The sequence below is a fragment of the Typopeltis vanoorti genome, chromosome 7, assembly GCF_054136105.1.
Source record: "Typopeltis vanoorti isolate ZY-2024b chromosome 7, IOZ_Tvanoo_1.0, whole genome shotgun sequence".
In the NCBI taxonomy this organism is placed as follows: Eukaryota; Metazoa; Arthropoda; class Arachnida; order Uropygi; family Thelyphonidae; genus Typopeltis; species Typopeltis vanoorti.
In genome coordinates this window covers 40925647-40951777 of record NC_143555.1, presented here as the reverse complement: position 1 = coordinate 40951777, position 26131 = coordinate 40925647, and the positions used below count along the sequence as shown (strand labels likewise).

The window sequence follows — 26131 nt, the reverse complement described above, 5'->3', positions numbered from 1 at the left end:
TTTATAGGATTTTATGTAAAGTATCAAATGCACAGCGTTCCTTGTGAATCTGGAAAGCATCTTACAATTCTAAATACCGAAGTATAGCTTAGTGGCCTGCGGACTTCATTGAAATTTTTAATGCGGTCCACACTGTCTGAAAGGTTGACTCCTGCTGTAGTTCTCGACGGAGTTCGGAGGTCTCTTTCATCAAATTATGTTACCTGTCAGTTAGTACGTTAACGCTAATTTTGATGTATTTTACCCTTTGCAAGACTTCTTCCACTACTAAATTATTATATTTAAAAAATTCTCACAAGCACTAGGTTTTTTTTTGTTGTTATTTGTTTGTTCTGCTTATCAAAGAGTTCTTGTATGAGATCTACTAAGCTGACTTTTATAGTCTCTAAACCGTTTTCTAGTAGTATATTTAAAGAATTCAAATTATAGGACTCACTGTATTTTTTTGCCTGTTCAGTTCGTCATCTGATTTTACCTCCGGTATAATCAGCTGCGCCGTAGGTGGCAGCGTTTCTTTGTTCTCCCTGCAGTAGACACTTCCATTCCTCACGTTTTACATTAAAGTTACGTTACCAGGTAAATAATAATAATAATAATAATAATAATAATAATAATACTTTTCATTCGAAAAGAATTATGAGGCAATGAAGTTTCAAGCAGATTTATAATACTTCTTTCTTCGCCTTGTGTTTGAAGTTTAAGATAGATTTGGGGGGTGCAGGGAAGAGGGAGGGCATCGTCTTGTAAACCGTGAGTGATTATACATAATCACTCACGGTTTACGTGTTTATTCAATAAATAGAATAAACGTGTATCGATAATTGCATTAATAATAGTGTTGTGGATTACATTACCCTCTACAGAAGCTATTGAATAGAATACTCTTCACAGATAAATAATAATAATTAACATTGTTTTATTGAAACATCTGTTAAAGCTATACGCATTTTCGTGCATTTATTAACGAAATATTTATATTTACTTCTGATTGTGCATACTTTTTTTATTTATCACAATGTAAACAGGTTGATCAACAACAGTTTCGAATACGATATGCGTCTGTAGCCTTGAAACGTGAAATAAAGTTAATGCGCATATTAAAACTTGAAAACAAATAACTCGGAAGATGATCGAAGTATTTATATTTGTTTGGTGATCAACATGAGAGGTTTTATTGCTATTTTGCTGCTGGGAGCGATAAACGCTGTTCAAGGAGTGCTCAAGAAGTCGGATATTGTAAAGGCTAAAACCATCGGTGGATGGTTTCTGGAAGTGTTCGAGAGATTCAAAAAATGTCAAAGTAAGATAAACAATGTAACTAACCAATAAGTAGAATTATTGATTGTATTACTTACATTTTGCATCAAAGTAACGAAATGTTGAGTTGTGGAGGAGTGGGGAGTAATGACAAATATTTAAGTTCTGAATAACTGTTGATTATGGAGAAATACTTGCTGTACATCTCTTTAGCCAGAATTGGCGCTACAATGATTGTTGCCCTTAATTGAAAATGTAACATAGATAATATTATATTTTCAAAAAAAAAACTTTCCACCAAAAACATCTTCTGTTGTATTACATATGTTTATATTTAATACATATTTAACATATTTAATTGTCTGAAATAAAAGTTAGTGAAAAATTAACTTTTATTAAGAATTAAATTTCATATGAAATTTAATTCTTAATAAAAGGCTTCGCCATTTGCTGGAACCGAAATCTTAAAAACACCTTATGGTTCAAATAAAATATTCTATAAAATAAGGTTTAGGTTTCCCAACTTTTGCCAGCATTTTTTCCATAGCATCTTTGAGGTGTATGTTGGCATACCGGGCCTGTGATTCCTCCTGATGTTCACGTACTAAATCAGCACAGTTACGAATTATGAAATGAAGTACACCCATTCACAGAGAATATTCAATTATCGTGAGAAAGAAAGAGAAGGGGGGGGGATGATCTAGTTTAACTTTTTCCCGAAGCTTTGCTTTCCCGTGTAATTCAAAGATCCTCTGTAGTTTAGTCAGTTTCGACAATGCCCATGTTGGAAAGACCTGTGTTCGAACCTTTAACAGAGCTTTTCAAATTAAGGTCTCATATAGAGGTTTTTTCCCCTCCTGGAAACTCGGATTTTTGTTCCTCAGAACAGGTAACTCGTCATTAGAACGCATGCAATTAACATAGTAATACACTGGCCTCACAGCCTGAGTTGCTTCGGGCGTAAATCAAAGACCAAATCGCAATTGGTCTTTGGTTTGGTTTATACTTGAATCGTTATTATGCTTTACAGAATAAAAACGTAGCGTCATAAATTTTACATAAAAGAAAAATATGAGACAATTTATAATGCTTATGGAATTTGCAGCTCACAAAATATTTGGTGAATTACAGAACAACAACTTAAAGAAAAATATTCGTTTTAATTATACAATTAATAACTACAATTTAATCTTTCTTAATGTCAGGTAGCATACTTTTATGGCGTACTTCTTTTTTTTTCCCGTTATTACTCGTATTATTATTTATGTTCGGCCCGTACACCATAACTTGGTGTATGGCCAAACCATACACCAATAGTAAGTTAGCACCGTGTATGAGAAAATAAACATTGAATTATTTTCAGCTATCAGTACCATAACCTGTGGCAACAGTAATGGCATAACAAATGTGCGGTTCAGTTGAAATCATTTGGGCGGGTTTCTAATTTCACATAATTAGGTATCGGAAATATATATTATTAAACAGTATTAAAATTAATATATTTATTGCTTTCTTATACTTTTACAAACAAAAAAAGAGATATTTTTCTTACCTTTTTTAACAAAATCTTCAAAAATGAAACAAGTTTCATTTCAACTTGTTTCATATCGCGTCAACGCTTAGTGCCTGGCCCGAATGGGCCCTTTCGGCTTAATCCCGATCAGAAGAAAAATTAAATTAAATTAATAACTAAATCCTGTAGAAAACAGATTTTAAAGCGCTGTTTACATTTCAGACAAAGAATCTTTAACTCTCCTAATATCATTCATTTCGCATGGTGATTCAACTGCCGTGAGCCAGCCCCTTTTTATGGGGAGGTACGGCACCACTTCAAATCGCCCTATTTTTATCCGGGCTCGGGACCGGCATAGCTGACAATTCAGATCTATGGCTGAAGGGATTGTCTTAAGTATTCCTGACTGTATCCGTGTGTGTTCACTGGACCGGTTTGCCTGCTTCCGGGATGAAAAACCCCAGGATAAACTGGAGGAAAAACCTTGCTGTGCACGCCCAAGACCGGCTAACTTGGCTATGGCTGAGGAAAATCCTTAAGCTCCTCACGTCGTCCACGAGAATCGACCCAAGGACATTCCTTCCCCAGGCATATGGTTGCGAAGCGCATAGCCACTAAGCTAACCACACGGATATTCTCCTAATGTAAGGCTCAGAGATGAGAAAGATGAAGCAGTCCTTAGGAGTGGATTGAGACTGGCACATTCTTGGCACAAAACATGACGCGTGTTTTGTCATCATTAATTGGGCCAGTAATGTACTTGAATATAATTTTTGTATTTTATTATATCCTTGGGTTCGAATCCCACTGTGGCTGACATGGATGTTTGCTAATATCTTTAGGTAGAAGACAATTTTCATCATCCGGTGTGAAAATCAGTAAGGTTCCAGGGTGGCCATAAATTAACTTTCCTTCTGTAGCTAAAACTATTAGAAAGAATGAGACCACATTTTATATTGATACTTTCGAAGGCATGGGGGAGATGAATTCCGCGAAAAAAATATTTAATACCAAAAGTCGCCGATAGGGTAAATTTTGGTGCCGGCGGAAAGCAGTCAAATATTTGCAGTAAACGCAGGTAAAAAAGATTATGCAAATTTTACTCTGCGTACGTGACAGCAGGGCCACCAATTCCACTTAAAAAGGGATTGGGAACATTCAGGCAGTTATTCGAATGACTGACGAATTGTGCTCAATATGCGTCCTACCTTGCCTCAGCATGCTTTACTTGTTGAGTTGTTTTACCTTAAACAGTGCAATGCCATAGCGGCCCTATGGCATTGCACTTTCGAAGAGTTTTCGGATTATTTAATATTAATTCGTAGGCAATATTCGAATAAAAATTTAATATTTAAATGTTATGTTCTGCTAATTTTGCATTATTCCTGAATGTTGACTCAAATTGCAAACAGTGAATTCAAATTGCAAACAGTTTAAAGTACACCTCTATGCATAATGTGCAACCTAAATATAATCGCAACATATGAAATATCTTGTGTTTTTTCTTTCTTTCTTTCTTTGTGCGTGTACTGCAAAGGATTGTTAATTAATTTACGTATAGACATGCTTCCATGTATACTTAACAATCCTTTGCAATACACGCACAGAGAAACAATCCTTTGCAATACACGCACAAAGTAACAAGATATTTCATATGTTGCGATTATATTTAGGTTACCAGAAATGGAAAATTTTAAATTAAATGGAAAGGGTAAGGTACAGATGAAACCAAGGGGGGGGGAGAGGGCACGTGAATGGGGGAAGAATGACTGTCCTGTTTTTGGAAGCAAGGAACTGTCGAAAAGCGAGTAATGGTGGAAAACCAAGTCTTTGTTCTTTCACTTGTCTGAGCGTTTACGCTGAATGCTCTCCCTTAGCCGTTTCAAAAGTTCACAGTAAAACTGGCAGTTTACGGTTTGAGCGGGGGAGGGGGAGGAAACACTTTCTTGTGGACAACGCCTTGGATGTCAAAAAAAAAAAAAAAAAAACGATTGACTTAACATTGCTGCGAAGTTGACCGTCTTCTTTCGGCTGCGGTGAATTTAACGAATTTCAAACGCTTCCGTAAGCATTCCGTAAGTTTCAGCAGCAACTTTTTTGAGGCTGTAGCAAACTCTAATGTAGATTCTTTGCTCCTCAATATCCGCCATTTAAGTTGGAGAAGGAAACCACTAAAATACGACATTACAAAAATGCACGCAACCCAAGAACGCAGATTGCCCGTTGCTGACATACTGTTTCACAAAGGGCACTGATCGCCTCTTATAGCTGCTGAAGATCGTTACTACTACAACCATTTCGCGCGTGCTATTTTAATTGCCCACAGTTTTGGACAGCACCTCATATACACCAAGAAGATATAGTAATAATAGCAACAATAACAACAACAAAAAAAAAAACTGTGTCGTGCTTAGTTACTCCGCTTTAATTCAGAATATATTCTCGTGCATGGATCGGCGAACAGCAAAAGCAGCTCCTCCTTTCATACCCCCCCCCCCCTCCCGATTAGAAAAGAAAGGTAGTTTCATAACATTATTTACGAATCATCAAAACAGCGATTAATGAGGTCCTACTGTATTACATAAAAGCTTCCATCTTTTTCAAAGTGTGACACCTTTTTGAGGAGGTGGAGGAAATGAGGAATCGAAAAAAAGAAAGGAAAAATTAAAAGAAAGAATTCATAACATAATTTTATGATCTCTTAATAGTTTCAGCAGCTAAGTGCTCATTGTTGAAGAAAAACTAACATGAACTAAGTGCATTTTTGCATCCAAGTATAAAGTGATTTTTCAATATAACCATATGAAATCATAGCATAACTATAATCATATTAAAATATTGTTAATATGATTACAGTTATGCTAAATTTGAGATAAAGTTATTTATTTAGTGAGCAATGAAAGTCCTGTTTCTGAACTGAGATCATCTAAAAACTCAAAACATTAAAATGAACATATAATTTTATAGCAATATGATATATGATCTCTAAATAGCGGATCTACTTAAGCTGTCAGTTGTAAGCATATCCATTTCATTTCGTCAATTACCTGTGGTTAGTGTACAATAAAAATGTATTTTAGATGAAATGCCAACTGTATAATAGAAAAGAAAAGCTGCTAGTTTAAGAGCAAAATTATATTACGGAAATTTAAGGAAAAAAACCTGATTTTATTGACTTACTGATTGTTTTAAGCAAATCTAAACTCCCAAATAAACATGTTTTCCACCAATTACTGCAAAACATTTGTTTAAGCCATTTTTATGGCAATCTTAGCACAAAAGTTCGGAAATCTCTAATACATTTTAGTATCACAGGTGAGTTAAAGATTAACTAATTCACGAACCTTATTTTAGAAATCGGCATGCTCTTTTCAAATTACTGCTTCTTTCCAATACATAAGGTGAACCGGATGATGAAAATCATTCACACGGAAATATCAGATTTCGATTATTTGACGATCTCCGCCAGCCTCCCATACCGGCATTAGAACATGAAAGAAAGTTATGTAAAATGATTAAAATGATTGATTAAACATAGTACAGAGTAATTCTTGGCTACGCACTATAAGTTGAACCCATCCGCAAGAGGTCAACTTGCGGATGGGTTCTCTATAAAAAAAATATATTAAAAAATACCCACCCTTAACAATACGACTGATATCAGTGAAAATCAACTGGCATTGAAACCTTCACTGCAGCCAAATGTTTTCAAGTACCGATGATTCCCGTAAATTAGATTCCTCTTTATATTAATTTCGAGTTACGAATCTGTGGCTTGATGCAAGAAGTGTCAATGTCAATTTCTGACCAAACTGACTTACAGTTGTATCAAGTTTAGTACCTACATTTTCAGCACTACAAATGCAATTTCAAAATATAACTGACATCGAAATAAATAATGTCGTTATGTGCCAATGCCAGTATTGTACAAAAAGTGGCAATCTTAATATTGATGAGAATCATTAAAAATACTTTGTGAAAGAACGACCAATGCTAATATTGGCATTCCTTGCACAAAAAGTGTTCTTTAAAACACTATTATTGGCACACAGCAGTGTCATTTATTTCGTTGCGAGTGAGATTTTAACTTCAGCATTCCTTCTTCGCAACGCTAATTAAGTATAATTCAGTTATTGCAGAAAAATTCAGTTGTGTGACTGGATTTCTTAGTTTATATACTGTTTACCGTTATTATTGTTATAATGTTAAAGAAGAGAGTGAAGCTGATGTAATTCGCATGAAAGAACGACAGTAATAATGGGAAAGGAATGCTCGGCGATCTGCAAAAGTTAGTTAAAAGGCAAGAATATATCAAAACTTCAAGTAATTACATGCCAGACAAATCAGTTAAGCCACCTTGCTGTGTAAATGCCAGTGCTATACGTTAAGTAAGGCATAACGAAATATTGTTTTAAGGACTTCTATTCGCTATCAGCTAACTTTCAGGATCAGTTTATAGCTAATGGAACTAAAGAAGTCGATAAACAAGTACAAAAAGTCAGAAGTCCAAAGTTAGCGTAATTTTAATATAAAAAAATATTTTTTGATTGATGGTGTCGGCAAGAGAGTATACATTTGTCGGGTAATGTTCTTAAATACATTTTATATAAACTTTGAAGAAAGAAAGAAAGAAAGAAAGAAAGAAAACGACAAATCGAGGGGTCAGAATTAACAACCAAAGATTCCGAGTAATGAATTTTGTCCTTTTAAGTTATTAATGGTATTAATAACTTAATGGTATTACAGTTCTTTTTTACTGAATGGTTTGAGGAAATTACAACGTCAACAAGGATATACATTAAAATAAATTTTAATATACTTCAATATTTCGGCAACGTCACGTTGCCATTTTCAAGAAACTTAAGAACAAAACACATGCACGCAGGCACAACAAACAGTAAGTGACAATTGACAATTGATATTTATGTCTTTAGGGGTGAAGCAAGATGCTTTTCATATTCCCCGCTATCTGGTGTGGTTACAGTGAGGGTAAAATTTATGAACAATTTGCTCGCCCTGAATGGGCATGGAGATTATGCATCGCTATAGGAGGCTAATATAGCTTTCGGTCGTCTACATTTGAATATGTCCGGTGGATCGTATGCTGCAGCTTGCTGAACCAAATCGTTGGGATGTGTGGGCGTCTTGAGGAAAAACCTGGATGCTAAGGATTGTAGAAAAGAGAAAATATAGGGAATATTTGTGTCTCTGTGGAGTTGATTGTTTCTAACATACCACGGGGGGTTCAGAATCATTCTCAAGCACTTGTTCTGCACTCTCTGTATTTTGATAATGTTAGCATTAGAGGTGTGGCTGCAGGCCAGAGAGGCATAGGTGATTATAGGACTAATCGTCATCTGGTATAGTTGCAATTTCATTCTGTTGCTGAGCTTGCTATTTCTATTAATTAGCAGATAGATCTGAGCTATGGCTTTAGATGCCTTTGCGCACGCAGACTAGATGTGTTGGTTGAAAGATAGCTTTTTGTCGAGAATTACACCCAGGTAATTTGTTTCTGTCTGCCAGGGAATTTTAGTATTGAATAGTAACACATCTCCTACAGGAGGCATTGGCCTTTTTGAGAAAAGAACGGCTGAGCTTTACAGGGGGGTTGACTTCCAGTCTCCACTTGGAGAACCAGCCCTCCAGCTTTAGAAGGTTTTCTTGAAGCTTTCTGTTAATGAAATGGGGTCTGAGAGATCTGGTTAGTATTGCCGTATCGTCCGCATACAGGGCCAAAATGGAAGTCATCGGATTATGCGGGATGTCTGACATGTATACAGAAAACAGCAATGGAACCAGTAGAGATCCCTGTGGCACTCCAGCAAAGATATGGCGCTGGGACGATGTAGAACCGTTGATTTTCATTTGCATTGATCTGTTCTGAAGATATGAATGGATTATATGAACCATTTTTAGTGATGAACCGGCTGAGATAAGTTTGTGCAGGAGACCAAAATGCCAGATTTTGTCAAATGCTTTGGATAGGTCTAGGAAAACAGCTCCCGCACACTGGCGCCAGCTGTAGCTGGTGGTGATGTATTCGACAATTCTGCAGATTTGCTTAAGTAGTACTATGGTGTTGACGAAAACCAAACTGTTCTTTAGGGAGAATGTTTAGGTCATTTACTGAGGTTTGGAGTCGTGAGTGGATGACCTTCTCTGCAACCTTACCCAGATTAGAGATAAGACTGATTGGACGATAATTTTGCGTTGTGGGTCTTTGCCTGGCTTATGAATAGGAATTACATCAGCCAGTTTCTAGGTGGAAGAAAAATAGTGAAATCTTAAGATTGCATTTATTATACTAGCTTTTGTAGAATTGGATTGTGATCGGATGATAGTTCATCCATAGATATGATGCTATATTGAAGTTTAATATCCTGCAGGATAGCTATATCCAGGATGTCATCAGTGCCGAACGTACTGAGATGAGTTGGTTCGGTGGGGCCTGGCACAACAGCGTTGCTTGATCCTAAGTAGTTGGAAAGGATGCAACCATTCTTGTTTGTGGTTGTACAATTCCACGCAGGATGCTTGGAATTCAGATCCCCGGCAATAATGGTGGGCTCTCTGATGCATAAGATGGCATTTAGATCAGAGTGAAGTGAAGATTTTTGGGGTGGGTTGTAAGCTGAGTAGATTTTCAGTTTGCCAGTGGGGCTGGTGACTACTTCCACGCCTGTGATCTCAAGGTTAGTGGTTGAAGGATTGCTCACAGAGTGGTGCTTAATGTAGTTTTTAATGAAGTTGGCAGTGCCGCCGCCTCTGTAGAGTAGTGTGTCATTTCTGTATAGGTGATAGCTCCTTATTGTAGGATTGTCTGAGGGTCTTAAATGAGTTTCACTGATTAAAATAACATCTGGTTGATACCTATATGTGAAATCTCGGAGTTCCAGAATTTTGTTTTTGAGGCCATTTGCGTTCCAAGCAACTATCTGAAGAGATGCTGGAATGAGTTTGTTACTATTCATTTATGAGAGCTGTGAGGATGACCTGCGTTTCACGAAGAAATCTTTTAGTGGAGGTTTCAGTAGGGTTTGATAGGCTGATATTTGTAGCATGTTTGCTAGTGAGGCCATAATAACAGCTGTTAGATTTTTAGGTGCTGTTGGTTGATTTTGTTCCGGTATTGGTTTATTTGCATTGGCATAACTTCTTGTTTGCTTTCGGGTGTCTCTATTTTTGGAGGTCTCCGACTGTGGCCGCTGAGTCTCCGGTTTTGATGACTGGGCCTCTGGTGTGTTCTTATACTGTAGGAGGAGGGCTGATTGACTGCCTCCATCCGTCTGTTCTTTGGGTGTTGAGTACATCCTTTGTATTTCGCAGGATGAGGGCCACCGCAGTTGGCACATTTGGCCGAGGTAGTCCTCGGCTTTGTGCAAGTATTGGTTGGGTGGCTGTCCCCACATTTCAAACATCTATATTCTGCTCTAAAAAGATTCTGGGCATGGCCAAACTTCTGGCACCTGTGGCACTGCCCATAAGATGATCTTTTCCGGAGTGGTTCTGGTGTGACGATGAGACCACAAACTGTTTTTAAGTTATAGATATCCTTGTATATTTTATGAATCTCAACTAGGACTAATGGCATGGGAGTCTTGTCTGCTTTGTACATTCTGCTGACCTTGACTGGAGGCAGATCCTGATAATTCGGGTCTTTGGTACATTCTGCTGACCTTGACTGGAGGCAGATCCTGATAATTCAGTTCTTTGGTCAACCTTCTATAATCTGTCACTGTTGCTGGAGCTGGATCTTTATGCCTTGATCCATGTTTTTGGCCATAATGAAGCCAATGTGCAGATTAGACATTGTGGATCTTAAAGCTGCCCACTTCTGCTTTTCTCTAAGGATGATCGGAGGTACCTTTTCTTTGGGAGAAATAGCGGCGTCCGAACCCTGAGAATCCTGTTGCATTTCATTATTGTCATTGTGTGGTTCTTCTGTTGTTCTTCGCTTTTTTGAGTCCTCGCACTTCTACAAAGTCTGAAGGAGTAGAAGGCACTGAATCTGACTGACCTTCTGCGATAACGTCTGTGACATTTACTGGGAGAAACGTGTCGTACAGTTTCACTTTTCCCGGCCAATTGTTGTTAAGTAGTTCACCTAGTCTTATAAATTCTTTATATACCTTCTCGAATATTGTCTCATTTAGCTGTTTTTCCATGACTATCAATGTGAAGTATCTATCTTAAGAAGAAGAAGAGAAAAGGAAAAAAAAAAACGCTTACTGTGCAGTTGTAGTCTTACCGGCACTGTTACAGGACTCTGTACTGTTTTGGCAAGAGCACTGAATCAAAAATTGCATGATATTTAAGACACATAATATAATAAAAGCACCACAATTCCAAAACTGACCGAGCGGTGGGCTGCTGTTTTTGCTCTCCAACAGTAAGTGAGGAAGAAGCGAGAAGCTATTATTTCTCCTAAAGTCCTAATGGTGGCCCCTAGCGGGCAATGTTGGTATTCTTGGGCGATTGGGCTGAAGGTCTTCTGATGTAGGTTTCCCAAAATTTGAGGCAGTCTCATGCAGCCAAATTTGTTGAGGTTTGGATTGTTTCTTAGGGCTGAAACTGATTCCATGAAAAGCCTTTCATATTTGTATTTACTACGGTGTATTATCTTGGCTTTCTTCCACCGTATTCTATAGCAGGTATCCAGCGAGTGGTCAGCAAGACCAGAGTGGCTGTATTGGTGAAACCGGATGTAGTCCTTGTGTTCTGAGATTCTGATATTGGCTGTCCTGCCTGTTTGGCCAAAGTAGGACAGCTTACAGCTGCAAGGGACCTGGTATACACCAGGTAGGTAGAACAAAAAAGATGAGATAGATACATTGAGTGAGATCGCGTTGTTGAATAGTGCGATAGAAAGAGCAAAACAGCAGCTAGAGTGCATGAACAAAAGTAGACTGAATGAACCAACCAATAATAAAAGGTATGACAGGAAAAATAGACGTATGAATGTGAACATGAACAAAATGAAGGATAGAGTGCTGTATGGAGACTCGTTAGTACGAGGTGTGTTAGTAGAGGATTTGACAAAATCGTACCAACCTGGTGCGACCATAAAGGACGTAACTGCGTCTATTAGAGAGCAAAAGGAAAGGGTGAAAGAAATGATTGTTGTGGCAGGTACGAATGATTTGAAAGGAGATAAAATGGAAATGATAGAAGACCTGAATGAATTGTTTGAGGTAGCAAAAGAAAAGAGTGAGAGAGTTAGAATGATTAGTCTTTTGCCACGGTATGACAGTGAAATGTTTAAAAGGAGGGCTATAATTGCAAATGACTTTATGCGTGGGTTATGTATGACGAGTGGTGTGGAATTTGTGGATGTGTGGAGTGAGTTTGATGGGCGAAAGGATCTATATAAGATGGATGGCTTGCATTTGAATGGTTACGGTGTAAGAAGACTTGAGAAAGTGTTGCTGAATGTAGTGGATGTGCAAATTCAGGGAAACTAGATTTGTTAGGGGCGTGGGTAGAGATACAGTCCTTATGGAGGCAGTTGAATGTAAGAATGAATATAATATGCCAGAGCAAATAAGGACAACAAATCAGAGTGGGATAGTTAATATAAGGCATCAAGGTAGGGTTGGGGCTAATGGGGGTCTTAAATTCATGTACACTAATACTAGGAGTATTAGGAACAAGAAGGAAGAGTTTTTGGCCATGGTTGGCACTTCCAGACCACAGGTTATAGGTATTAGTGAAACATGGCTGACTGTAGATGATATAACTAGTGGGATTGAATGTGATGGGTATATTGTGTTCAGGAATGACAGAGAGAATAAAATGGGGGAGGAGTATTGTTGATGATAGCTGATGAGCTCCAGCCAAGGAGAATAGAAGTTGAATTGCAGGATAGAGAAAAGAGCACATTTGAGGCCATTTGGTGTGAGATTGTGGCTAGCAGAACTAAATATACAATTGGGTGCTGCTATAGACCAGGTGATAGAAAAGATGGTGGTGACAGTATGCACAAGCAAATAGAAGAAATGGGTGGAAGGAGGGTGATTATTATGGGAGATTTCAACTATGGTCGCATTGATTGGAGTGAGGAGAGGACACATGGGAGGAAGGAACTGGATTTTATGCGGTTATTAAGGGATAACTATCTGCGACAGCATGTAATGGAAAATACTAGGGGTCAGAGAGTGCTTGACCTAGTAATTACATCTGAGGATTTGGCTGTAACAAATATGACCACATTGCCACCAATCGGTGAGAGTGATCATAGGGTCTTAACTTGGGAGGTGGCTAAAGGTGTAGAATTTTCAATTAAGACAGGGTACATGTGGAATTATCGGGCGGGAAAGTATGACAAGCTTAGGAGTTTGATTGGTTCAGTGCCATGGCATGTACAACTGCAAGGACTAGAAGTTGATAGTGCATGGGAGGTAGTTAAGAAGTGCTTGCATGAAGCAATGGCTGACTGTATACCTAGAGTCCGAATAATAAATCAAGTAGGGGTTAAATGGATGAATAACACCATTAAGATTGAGTTGCAAAAAAAGAAACAACTATGGAGGGAATTTAAGGAGAAGGGTGACCGGCAGGCACATGAACGGTATAAAGCGCAGGCCAGAAGGGTGACGAGTGTGGTAAGAAAAGCAAAAAAGGATTACGAAAGAACATTGGCCATGCAGGCTAAAGAGAATCCTAAACAGTTTTTTAGATATGTAGCAAGTAAAAGGAAAAATGTACATGGCAGATTGATTTTAAAGAATGCCGATGGTAGGGAGGTAACTGAATCAGTTGAGATAGTTGAGTTACTGAGTGAGCACTTTGCAAAAGTATATCATCAAGGTGGTGACATTGCAGAAACGAATAAACCAGTAGATTATACGGGAATTGTGGTTAATGAAGTGGAGGTGAGTAGTCTATTGCATAACCTCAATGTCAATACATCTGTGGGATTGGATGGTATACCAGCTCGTGTTGTACGAGAAGCAGCTAAAGAATTGTCAGTACCCTTGACCATTTTGTTTAATTTGAGTCTCGGGTCTGGGTTAGTCCCGAGCGGGTGGAAAGAGGGGAAAATAGTTCCACTGCATAAAGGTGGTTCCAAGACTGCTGTTGTAAATTACCGACCGATTAGCATATCAGGAATCATTGTAAAGGTCTTAGAGAAAATAGTCAAAAGGAAAATACAAGATTGGATTGAAGAAAATGGGATACTGTATCGGGGACAGCATGGTTTTGTGAAGGGTAGGTCATGCCTCAGTAACTTTCTCACGTATTATAACACAGTGACGGCTGAACTGGATAAGGGTAATGGGTTTACGGTGATTCTACTGGACCTTGCCAAGGCCTTTGACAGGATTCCACATGGAATTCTAATCAGTAAATTGCAGCATATGGGAATGGACATAGGGTTGGTGAGATGGATAGGAGGGTGGTTGACGGAGAGATATCAGAGAGTGGTTTACTCGGGAGTAGAGTCCACAAGACGGCCTGTGACTAGTGGTGTGCCACAAGGATCTGTTCTTGGACCACTGCTGTTTAATTTGTTCATAAATGATATAGGAAATGATCTGAGAGGAACAGTTCATTTGTTTGCGGATGATGCGAAGTTGGGTAGGGCAATAGTGAATGCAGATGACGTCAAAATTTTGCAGGATAATTTGGATAGATTGGAGGTCTGGGCTAAGGAGAATGGATGTCAGTTTAATGTGGCAAAATGTAAGGTTATGCATTTTGGGGTGAAAAGATTGGAGGCAGTTTACTGCATTGGTGGAACCCTGCTCCAGGAAATTGATGAGGCACGAGATTTAGGAGTGTTGGTGGATAGGGAATTGAAATTTAGGGGACACATTGCAAAAGTGACCAAAACAGCTCATCAAATCACTTGGTTGCTGAAGAATACGTTGACAAGCAGAGACAAGCAGGTTATTGTTCCTCTCTATCGAGCCTTGATAAGACCCCATCTAGACTACTGTGCTCAGATTTGGTCACCTAGGTTTCTTCTTGATGGGGAGGATGTGGAGAGGATCCAGAGGCGAGTGACCAAGATGATAGCAGGTCTGTGGAATGAACCGTATGAGAACAGGTTGAGGATTTGTGGGTTGCAAAAATTGGTTGATAGGCGGAGGAGGGGAGATATGATTGAGACATTCAAATTACTGAAGGGTTTCTATAAAATTAATTCAGAAGATATTTTTGAGAACAGGGCTGGTTGTGGGAGGACTAGGGGACATCCATGGAAACTGGGCAAAAGTGTGGTTAGTAAAGGTGTTAGAGCTGGGTTCTTTACTTTTAGAGTAGTGAATGAGTGGAATGCGCTCCCTGAGTCTGTAGTGGATGCTGTGACAGTGAATGAGTTTAAGGCGAGGTATGATAGATACAGTATGAATGTCAGATAATTGTGATGAATATGATTTGGGGCCTCCCTCGATGAGTCTAATGACTCCCTGGAGTTGCCCGTAATAATAGTAATAATAGTAATACACCAGGTAGGTCTAGGGGGGGGGGGGGAGGTTGGTCTTTAGTAGAGCGGATAAGAGATGCCAATTTTTTATATGGTCTGTAATAAGAAGTCAAGTCATGTTTTTTTTTTTAGGATTTTTGTAATTTTTTCTGAGGTAGCCATTGGCTGAGAAAGTGTTGACAATGTAGTTTAGTTCTGCCGTTAGGGCATTGTCATTTGAACAGATAAGGTTGGCCCTGTTGTGTAGTGTCTTAATGACTCCATATTGTTGCGAGGAGGGGTGGTGGGATTGTTGGTGAATGTATCTGCCTGTATGGGTGGGTTTTCTATAGACTGAGAAAACCAAGGTTTCATCAGGCTGACGGGTGACGTGTGTCTAAGAAAGGAAGGCAGTTGTTTTTTTCTTCTTCCAGGGTGAATTTGATTCTGGGGTGTTGGTTGTTTAAGTGTGTTAGGAAGGAGAGGAGTGCATCGGAGCCATGTGGCCAAATAGCGAACACATCATCAACATCATCAAGCCAAATGGTTGGTTTTTGTGGGGGCAGAGTTTAAGGCTTTCTCTTCAAAAGTCTCCATATATAAAGTTGGCCAAGGGCGGGAGAGTGGAGAACCCATGGCTGTCCCCTCTATTTGTTTGTAGAATTTTCCTTGCCAAACAAAATAGCCTGAGTTCATTGTGAACTGAAATCGGGCTGTAATATCAGGAGGAAATTTAGCTTGGATTAGCTCTAAGGATTCTTTGAGTGGGACATTTGTAAATAAGGAGGAGACATCAAAACTGACCATTATGTCAGTGCGTTTGAGTGTAAGGTTTTCTATGCTGGCTTTGAAGTGGGCTGAGTTTTTTATGTGTGAAGGTGTGTTGCCAGTATAGTGTGAGAGAGCTTTGGCCAAATGTTTAGCTAGTTTGTATGTGGGGGAATCAATGCCATCCACTATGGGACGTAATGGCACATTTTCCTTATGTATTTTTGGGAGTCCATAAATACGGGGGGGGGTATGGAGTTAAATGGCTTTAATTTGTTAGTGATTTCTACAGGCTAAGAAGTGACCTTCTTAAGGAGCCTGTGGAGTTTTCTAATTTGTGAGTTAGTGGGATTGTACTCGATAGAGAGGGAAGTAGCTCGATCTAACAATAGAGCTTTCAGCTTACCTGTGTAATCCTTTTGGGTAAGCAATACTGTGGCGTTCCCTTTATCAGCTTTGGTGATTATTATTTTCTTGTTTTTCTTTAATTCCAGTAGAGATTTAATTTCCTTACTGGGCATGTTGGCTTTTGTGGTTTAGCTTTGGTCAGAACACAAGCTACATCCAGTCGAATATCGTTGGCGACGTGGTTTGGAAGGTGTCGTGTCCCGCGTTCAATTCTTATCATAATATCTTCAGCAGGTATTCTTCTGGACGCAATGGCGGAGTTGTGGACACGTGCGAGGGCGTCGAGTGCTTCAGGTTTTACACTAAATGACGAAAGGTTGACTACCGTTTCGGTAGGAAGTTGTGGTTTCGAGATCGAGTTCTCTTTCAAATTTTCAAATTTTTTGATGTGTCGATCTCGTACTTTTTTAAATTCTTTCTCCGCTGCAGTGCACGAGATGTCGTATAAAATAGACCAAATTTCGTCGCTTAAGGTGCTTGAAAGTTCATCTTCGAGTGCGTGTATAGCTAAGTTAGCATCATTCAGGAACCGGCGAGTGGTAGCAATTTGTTCTCTGAGTAAGGCTTAGCTGGCAAGGTTATAAATACGAAGAGCCTTTTGCGAAGAGAAACGGTGCTTGAATTTCACACAGTTAGGAATTACCTGGTTATCCCGGCAGTGTTTTAGGAAGGCGAGACGATTCAGTTGTCTTGATAGCTTCAACTTCATTTTACCGTAATGGCGTGATTTACGTGCGATATCATCTCCGTGGATTATCGTAATTCTCGTGGAAAGGCTTAGACGTTGGTTATGCATTTTTTACTAAATGATTTAAGGAAATTACAACGTCAACTAGGATATACATTAAAATAAATTTTAATATACTTCAATATTTCGGAAACGTCACGTTGCCATTTTCACGTGTCTTGTTCTTAAGTTTCTTGAAAATGGCAACATGACGTTCCCGAAATACTGAAGTATGTTAAAATTTATTTTAATGTATCTCCTAGTTTACGTTGTAATATCCTTAAATCATTTAGTAAAAAATGCATAACCAACGTCTAAGCCTTTCCACGAGAATTAGGTATTACAGTTAATAACATTAATATTCACATTGCCCAATTTCCTGTATATAAAAGCCAGTACTGGAGATCCCATTCTATCTTCTAAAGAATTCGATCCTATAAAGGTCTGCCTTGTATATATATCAAAAATGTATAATTTATATATAGATTGTTATAAAGAGAAGAACACACAACCTAAAAATGAAACATGTTATTGGAAAAATTATGTTGGACAATTTAAGCTAAACTTTAATCATCCTTTGCAAGATTGCACAGCAAATGAAACAAATACAAATTGATGGCAATTTCTCAATCTAATAATCATAAAAAGGAATTCAACAAGAACACAGTGCATACTTTTCCAATGGTTCGTATGAAGAAAACTGATCACATAAAAAACGGAACAGAGAAAATAAAGACATCACTTTCATTAGGTTTGTATTATAGAAGTGTTCAGCCACGTCATTTTGCAGAAAGTTGCTTCTTTCTACAAGGCATCTTTGTAGATATAAATCTAATTTATGTAAATAGTCAAAATAAATGCATACTGCTATCTACGGAAGGAAACAATAACTGTAAGAAGTGGACAGGAGACAGTATGGTGTGTGAGAATGTATCTTCTGTCATTACCAGACAACTGAATTGAAGTACACAAGAATAAAAAATTTAAAAAACATGAATATGTAGTATGGCGACGGTGTATTTCCGTTAGCTCTCTGGTCAATCTCCGCACGAAACTTTTATAGTTTCTGTATTCGGCTTTGAAATGATGTTGCATGTAATATCCACTTAATTTCGATAATTTTGCATCGCCGAAGTGAAGCCTGTTGGCTCTTTATTTTAGGAAAAATATGAATTTTTTGCAATTATTTTTTAAATTTGTATGAAAAATGTATAGTAGTATCCTTATATATTTCAAATAACACCTAAAGAATTAGTTTTATAAAAAAAAAACTTTTATTTGTAACCAAATAAGATGAACAAGCGAAAGTAAAGTGATATTCATAATATACTTAAAACTGCAATATAATAATATACACGTTATATATCATTTTGCTAAAATGTTAATTAACTAACACGGAAGTAAAAATGATCACCCAATGTCTAAGATTATACTCAGCATTGTGTGGTTTATGTCGCATTTAAAAATGAAAGTTAGTGAACTCTTTGTAATCTCGAACACACCTATCTCTTTTGTACTTACCGGACAAGTGGTGTAGAGTGCTTGTCTTTAGATGCTGTCGGAATTTCTATAATAGAATTCTTTATATTTGTCAGAAAAATAAATTCAAGAACTCTTCTGTCGATCTTTCTGTATGTTTATGATATTATAGACAATCCGAATGCAGTACTAGCAAGGACCACAGAGAAGTTATGTAGTAGCTCAATATTCGCAGCTCATGTATACTAAGGTTTCAGGTTCTAGATAAACTTAACGCGAATTGCTAAATATACTGGTACCTTGATAAACAGTGCTAATTGAATGCACAAACATGTGCACGTGTGTTGATTATATTCAGAGTAAACTCGTTAATTGCAACAATGAAACGGGAATTACATTGTTTTAAAATCATAATTGACAAAATAAATACTTATTTGTTTAAACTAAACATATTTGGTCGTTTATATAATTCAAATACAAACTTATTTATTAATTACTGACCATTTACGAAAAACAAAACTACATTAGGCTCTAATGTAGTTTTGTTTTTCGTAAATGGTCAGTAATTAATAAATAAGTTTGTATTTGACTTATTTGTTTAGTCAATTATGATTGTATTTGAATTATTGTTGTTCTAATTTATTGCAATTTATTCTTCCAGACAAACAATTAGATCCTTCTTGTCTACTGGATTACGACAGTGCAATTTGCTTAGATTCAGTTCCATCATTTTATTACAATCCGAAGGAACAAAAATGCAAGGAATTCACTTACGGAGAATGTGGAAAAAATGAAAACAAATTTCGAACTTTGGAAGAATGTCAGAGTGTGTGTGAACAGGTAAGTAAATAACATTTTAAGATAGTATAGCTATTAATTCAACTTCAGGTTTCAAAACTAGGGTTGCTTAGCACAATATATCTTTATAATCGTGCTTATGTTTCTTTATTGTTAAAAGGTCCAGAAAAATGAATTTGCAACTGCTCTCTTCGAGTAAACTCGTACAATGTCTTATATTATCCAGCAAGAGTCCATTCTTCTGTCCGGAATACTCTTTATTAAGCATTCGCCACAAAGAAATTATACAACAACAATTTTGTCGACTAAATTTCGACAAAATTGTTTTTATTTCGAATATTATTTACAGTCTGTTATGTGAAAAGACACATATGCATAGATAATAATATGAGTCTGTGGGTAGTGAAATGCTGATAACTTCCGCGCACGTGCTTGGCCAAAGTTCTCGTTTCCGCAAGCCTCAAATATTGAACTGCTTTTGCCTCTATAAGTTATCCTGATATACCCAGACTGGTTTGAAGGCTATACTTTCCAGCTCTGAAAAAATTTATTGATAGCTTGAGTGGATAGCAATTGTTCATCCCGCTACCCTCCCCCTCCGAAAGAATCGCAAAAATGTGCAATACTAACATCGAAAATTTTTGTTCTTAGCTAGCTTTCTAGATCATATACACTTCGCCTTTTTTTAAACTTCATAAGTGGCCAGCATAGAATGGCTGACGCCTGATTTCCATAGAATAAGATGAATTGCTTCTTTTTTTTCTGTGAAAGTGTGGCCTTTTTTTTTTTTTTGCTTTACTTGATCATTTGAACTTTTCACTGTAACGACGTTTTCGATTTATTCTTCCATATTGTAGAAAAGTGATTTGCAGAAATTAATACGGTGCAGTACAACAAATATTGTAGTTTCTTTTATAGAGAAATTTATAACGATCGAGTACTTTTAGTTATTTCTGTACTAAAAGATTCTCTGTATATCAGGTTTAAACATTCGTGTGGTGTTGAGTGGTTTGAATTGCGATCAAAGCAACTATATGCTAATGAGGTCAATGCATTATGGCTGCAATTGAGTGTTTTCTTCTGGCCCATTTGGCTGTTTTTCGGATGAAAAACACGAGTTTCTAAGAAGAATAAAAGAGCTATTTTAACTGATCTTCAGTTCAAAATGCCTTACAAAGGATTCTCGCTTCCTAGACGAAATTCTAACCTCCCTGTTTCAACCAAAGGGCATCGTCTATACCGAATGAGCTACGGAGACTCGCTTAGTGATGAGGAAATGGTTTAAAGCGGATTCGAGAAACAGATACAGATGAAGATTCATGGGAATCGAGCAAGCCACACCTTGATCGTTAACAATCAATAGTCCGAGAGCTTTTAAAATTTATTTTCCGAATATTTGCTTTATTACAAACTATTATTTTTAACCAATCAGACTGAAGGACATAAATGAAGCACAAAAAGCTAAATTATATTACATAAGATATTTTCCCTATGCTTTGTGTATAGTACGAAAATGTAATATACATTGTATCTTTATATATGCGAGTTTTTAGTCAAAATTTTTGTTTGGTTTTCGTTTTAAATATCCAAATATTCTATGTTTTTCTGTCTTTCTCTTCTTCTGGCTTTTAATGCAGAGCACAATATTACATCGTGGGACTGAATTTCTGTCTCGTTAATTCACCTAGTGAAGGAAAACAGACAGGTGTGTCTCCGAGAAGCAAAACCAGATATAAAAAAAATGACTCATCGACGTCGAGATAAATGTAATACAGCTATATTATAATGCGACTGACAGATACATAACATTGAAAACATGTTTACCAGCCAAAAGCTATTAATATTATATACAAATATCCTGATTAAAAAACTTAATAGTCTCCTGCTTAAGTATTGACATTGCTGCTTTTATTCATCTCTCTCTCTCTCTCTCTCTCTCTCTGCCCCATATATCGATCCTTCATGAGGTACTTGGTACGACAGCACCTATTTAAAAAAGTTCTAAATATTACACTATTACAGTTTTATTTGCAGAATATTCAAGAGAAAAAACTAATATTAAAATTAATATCAAAATTATTAGAAAACAGTCTTCTGCTTTTCTCTAATACTTAATCCGGGATACGTTTTTATTTTAGCATCTCCCTTTAACATAAATAAATAAATCCAAGCCACTCATCAGAAACCATTCTGCTTAAATAGAAACATGCATAGCTATGTTATATGTTTTTTTTTTCCCTTAGGGTTCCTGATTCCCGGAAGCTAGTCATTACATGGAATATTTAGTTACTTTCACTGTAATCATGTAGTTAACTATCTATACGAAATAAAAAAATAAAAAAAAATTCCACAAACTGCTGTAAAGTGGTCCTGCTCACACACACACACGCACGTTTATATATCTATAATACAGTGGCTACTTCAACAAAAAATACTACATTGGCACAAGTAAAAGTAACGCCTTTATAACCGTACCGAATGATGAGATGTATCAGCACCTTTTTCGTCAAATATGAAAAATGTAGAAAGTGTAATAAAAATTGGGTTATAACTTCGTTTATTTTTTTTTTCACTTTTTTATTTACACGCACACTACTTTTTTGCTCGTTTTCCTACATCTAAATGTGTATATATTTAAACTTGGTATATATATATATATATATATATATATATACCAAGTTTTATTTAAAATTGCTTGGTATCTTTAATATACACACACACACACACACACACACACACACACACACACTGGCATAGTTTTATTTTATTTGCTTATTACTTAAGTTTATATTACCACTGGGAATATCGTATTTATATTTACCGCTGGTTTTTATGTATTTTATATAATCTACACTTATATATAACTTCTTTTTTCTTCAACTATTTCGGCAAACATATAAATCACGATTTTAAATCGATTTCGACCAAATTTGGAATATAGATACCTTAATAAATGATCGAAAGCCATCTGAGAAATTCAGTCTATTCGGGAAAAATGAAAGCCTGTAAGGAATCTCTGGGTTGCATCGGCCAACCGTTTTGTTGTTTGAGATCGTTCACAGTTTTAACACAATCGGATCAAAATGGAGGGTTAAGTAGAGTTGAGAGAATTAAGTAAAATGCCTGAGACATCGCTATAAGCTGCATCCTTAACCGTTTTCATAAAATGTTCGTAAATGTTCCAAAATAAAGAATCTCTATCGAATTGGATAAAATCTTGAAAGTCTAATTTTACCATTGATGAATTTAAATGATTAGCATGTGTTATTAGTTTAATTTTGTCTCGTGCTATTTTCCTGAAGAAAGAAAATTTCAATGACTTTTGTAGCTCACCCATTATTGTACTTTACTTTCCTGGATACAAAACACCACAACACAATATGATAGCTGCACTGGATGAACAAATTGCCATAACTGCAAAGACACTTGACTCGTTTGTTTTTCCTTATAGTACTATTTACCTGACCCTTAACCCTGACCGTTCCTTCCAAAATGAAACTTTCGCGCAGATGATTCACGGACATGTTTTGCGGATATCTTTTGCGGTTCATCGTTTGTGGATATCTTTTAGTGTTATCACTTCCAACTGATACTGATAACTTTGGAGGGGGAAAAACGCGTTTTTTTTTTCATTTTGATGTATTTATCCAGAACCACTTGGGAAATGTTATGCAGGAAGTGGTCTGATATCCTCGGCTACTTGCAAAGAAGAGTTGACTACAAAATAGACCTCGGTGAGCGTTATATTCTGAAATGCCAAGATGGGGAACTAATACTTGATGATACAGGAGCTGATGGAAGTAAAGTTTTTTCTATTAGTTGTGAAGAAGCTGAGAGATTTTCACCAAAAATGTACGACATTGATAATCATTTACTATTTTTGGAAACTGAATTACCAGCTACTCTTATCATGTGGAAAATTATCGCTAATCATTTAAATTCATCAATGGTAAAATTAGACTTTCAAGATTTTATCCAATTCGATAAAGATTCTTTATTTTAGGACATTTACGAACTATTTACGAAAACTGTTTGTGTATATTTGATGACAAAAGAATACTCAGAATGATTAGGGAGGCATGGTGTCATTTCCAGACTGACACAATATCAAATGTATGGAGGTGTGCTTACCATGGCAACTGGTTTAAAAACTCTTTTGCATGACCAGCTATTTTGATGTAATGTAACCAAGAAACAGTGAGTAACAAAAATCTTATTCATTGAACTCGTTGGAAAATGTTAAGAGTGTAAACTAAATATTGTGAAATATTTTAGGTAATTACATGTTTCGAATTTTTCTCAGTGAAATATACTTGTAAATAGTATTTCAGCAAAATAAAATATGCATTTGTAAATTTAAATGAACAAAGATGTGTGTGCTTTTGTTGTTGTGTTTTTCCACAATGAATTTTTTACTCGGTTATTCTGATTAGAACTTGATATTTAAATCCACAACCTCAATGCAATTCTGTTTAATTATTTTAAAAAAATCACTATTGTGAAATTAATGCCAGGAATGGGGAGGGAAGTGAAATTTCATGCAACAAACTAACCAGAGACTTTTTTTTTAAATCGACTTAGTGAAACTGTGTCAACTCTTGGAAGCAAAAGGAAATGGATATTAAATTAATTGGCAGAATTTTAGTGGAGAATATTTCACCTGAAAAGTGACAAAAAAATAATAAGTGATCGTAGCATGCAGATAACAAGTGAACCAACACGCATATATCAAAAAATACTGGCCATTGGAAGAGAAAAATCAAAAAACATTAACGAACTGAATAGCCAGATCCGTTCTTCATTTAAATGATACCAAATGATGAAAACAATATGTGCAAGAATTTCAAAACTTGGAAAAAGCTGATGAATTTCTTGTTTGCTATGATCATAAATATTTATTCGAGGGTAAATTTTTTTTCTTTACAATTTTTCTTTATTTCTTTATGAGCTAATTTTCATTTGAAATAAGAATAAATAATTATTTATTTGTATTGGAAAGAATATCTAATATAATAATTGTTAAAATATATATATATATAAATATCCCTATTGTGAAATAAATGTCAGGCTGAGAGGACAACAGTCAATTGTGACTAATGCAAATGAGTTTTACATAGTTGAACTATGTAAAAACCATAGTTCAACTTGTTTTGAAATGCCACATGGAGAAAAATTACATGAATTACACATAAGCACCAGTGGCAAATCATACACTATGAACATCAGTGCAAATGTTAAAGTGGAAGAATAAGAAAAAAAAACTGTCTTTTTCACTTTATTTAATTTGTGTGTTGGATTCAGTAAATACAACTTGTTAATAATATTACAGGCAAATAAAAGGTAACATAGAAATTAACAAAGAATATATTACAGAGCTAATATTCATTTGAAATAATAAGAGATAACTATTTATTTGTTGTGCTGCCAAAAGACGTTTCTAAAAGAAAAAGCTACAGCGAGTTCAAAACCTTGTTTGTCTCATATCCGTTACTTAAAACTATTAATGCTAAAGAAAATATAAATAAAATAAATAAATTCCTGTTACAGAAATAGGTTATGAGCACAAAGAAATCGAAGGTAAAATTAATAGTCATATTGGTTAAAAAAAATAAATGTAAGCATTAATTTACTACAGCAATAATTTCCCACGGGAACCAAGAGTTCCAACCTAAACACACGATTTCTCGCCTACGTACAACAATTTGGTGACCAGATAAGAGAGATATCTTTAAGATAAGACTTAATGAGAAATTTACAAAGTTGGAAAATAAATTCACATACATTTTATTTATTAATTTATTTGTCTCAGTTATTCTGTTGGAATATGTAGTTAAACTGAATTTTAAAAATAAAATATAGAAAATAACCAATGAATTTGAAAAAAAAATCATTTCACTTGTTAGAATTTCCTACTCTAACACCATTCGGAATTCGAAACCGGAAATAACACTTTCCCAAAACAAAACAGTGCATAGACTTTCCCACCAAGTTTGGGAAAACATAGCATGAGCAATTGTGGGAAAGAATTAATACAGACAACCAATCGGATAGTAATCTAAATTAAGTAGTCAACTAGCTTTTCTGGTTATTTACAGAAATATTTTTCAACTTCTATGTTTTCTGTGTTTTTGTGCTGTGAATATATGTTAGCCCCAGTAACCTATAAAGAAAAAGTCAACTGCATTTTCAGACTTGTGTTTGTGTTCTGTGTTGTGAGTATATGTTAAAAATCAACAATTTGGAATATTCAGAAAACCTAGATAGTACCAAGATGTTTCCATTCTGGAAAGAAATGTAAGTTAATTTTTTTTAACTTAAACATAACAATTAATAATTGTAATTTCAATAATCACTGCTCGTATGTTTTGGTAAGCATAATTCTAATACTGAATAGTTTTTTTTTATAAGAATAATCATAGGGTACATATTAGAGTATCAACATGGATACATTAGCGACTTTTCATGTCTGATGTGTGTGTGTTTGAGGAACACCAGCATATAATTAAATTATTCAGAAAAGCCTAATCAATGCCACCATCACGACTCTACTCTAAGAATCCCCACTCTTTAACAGTAAAGAAATACCTCAAAATGTGTTGGAAAATTAGTGCAGCCATCTATAGACAACCAAAGACAAAACATGATGACAATGATGGATGTGTGTCACCCTGGGAAAATGCCAAAATATCTTATCTCAAAAACATTGCCCACAATTCCATAGGCAAACCAAAACACCATGTGATATCACAGAGAGACACATGTTCCCCAGAAA

At 36.2% G+C, this 26131-nt stretch overlaps 1 protein-coding gene across 3 annotated transcripts in view; it reads left to right on the top strand.

The window, feature by feature from the left end:
* The first annotated feature begins 1060 nt into the window (after positions 1–1060).
* Positions 1061–26131, top strand: part of LOC150104607 (kappaPI-actitoxin-Avd3b-like) — a 127571-nt gene continuing 102500 nt past the window's right edge. Inside the window, exons 1-3 of one of the 3 annotated variants that reach the window (XM_090395224.1) lie at positions 1065–1300; positions 19223–19401; positions 23941–24350. In XM_090395224.1, the coding sequence (XP_090251350.1) occupies positions 1162–1300; positions 19223–19401; positions 23941–23943 (321 nt within the window). In that variant the 5' untranslated portion in view covers positions 1065–1161 and the 3' untranslated portion in view covers positions 23944–24350. Of the gene's footprint in view, positions 1301–19222; positions 19402–21602; positions 21915–23940; positions 24351–26131 lie in introns of those variants that run through there. The other 2 variants (XM_090395223.1, XM_090395222.1) reach the window with 2 other exon arrangements.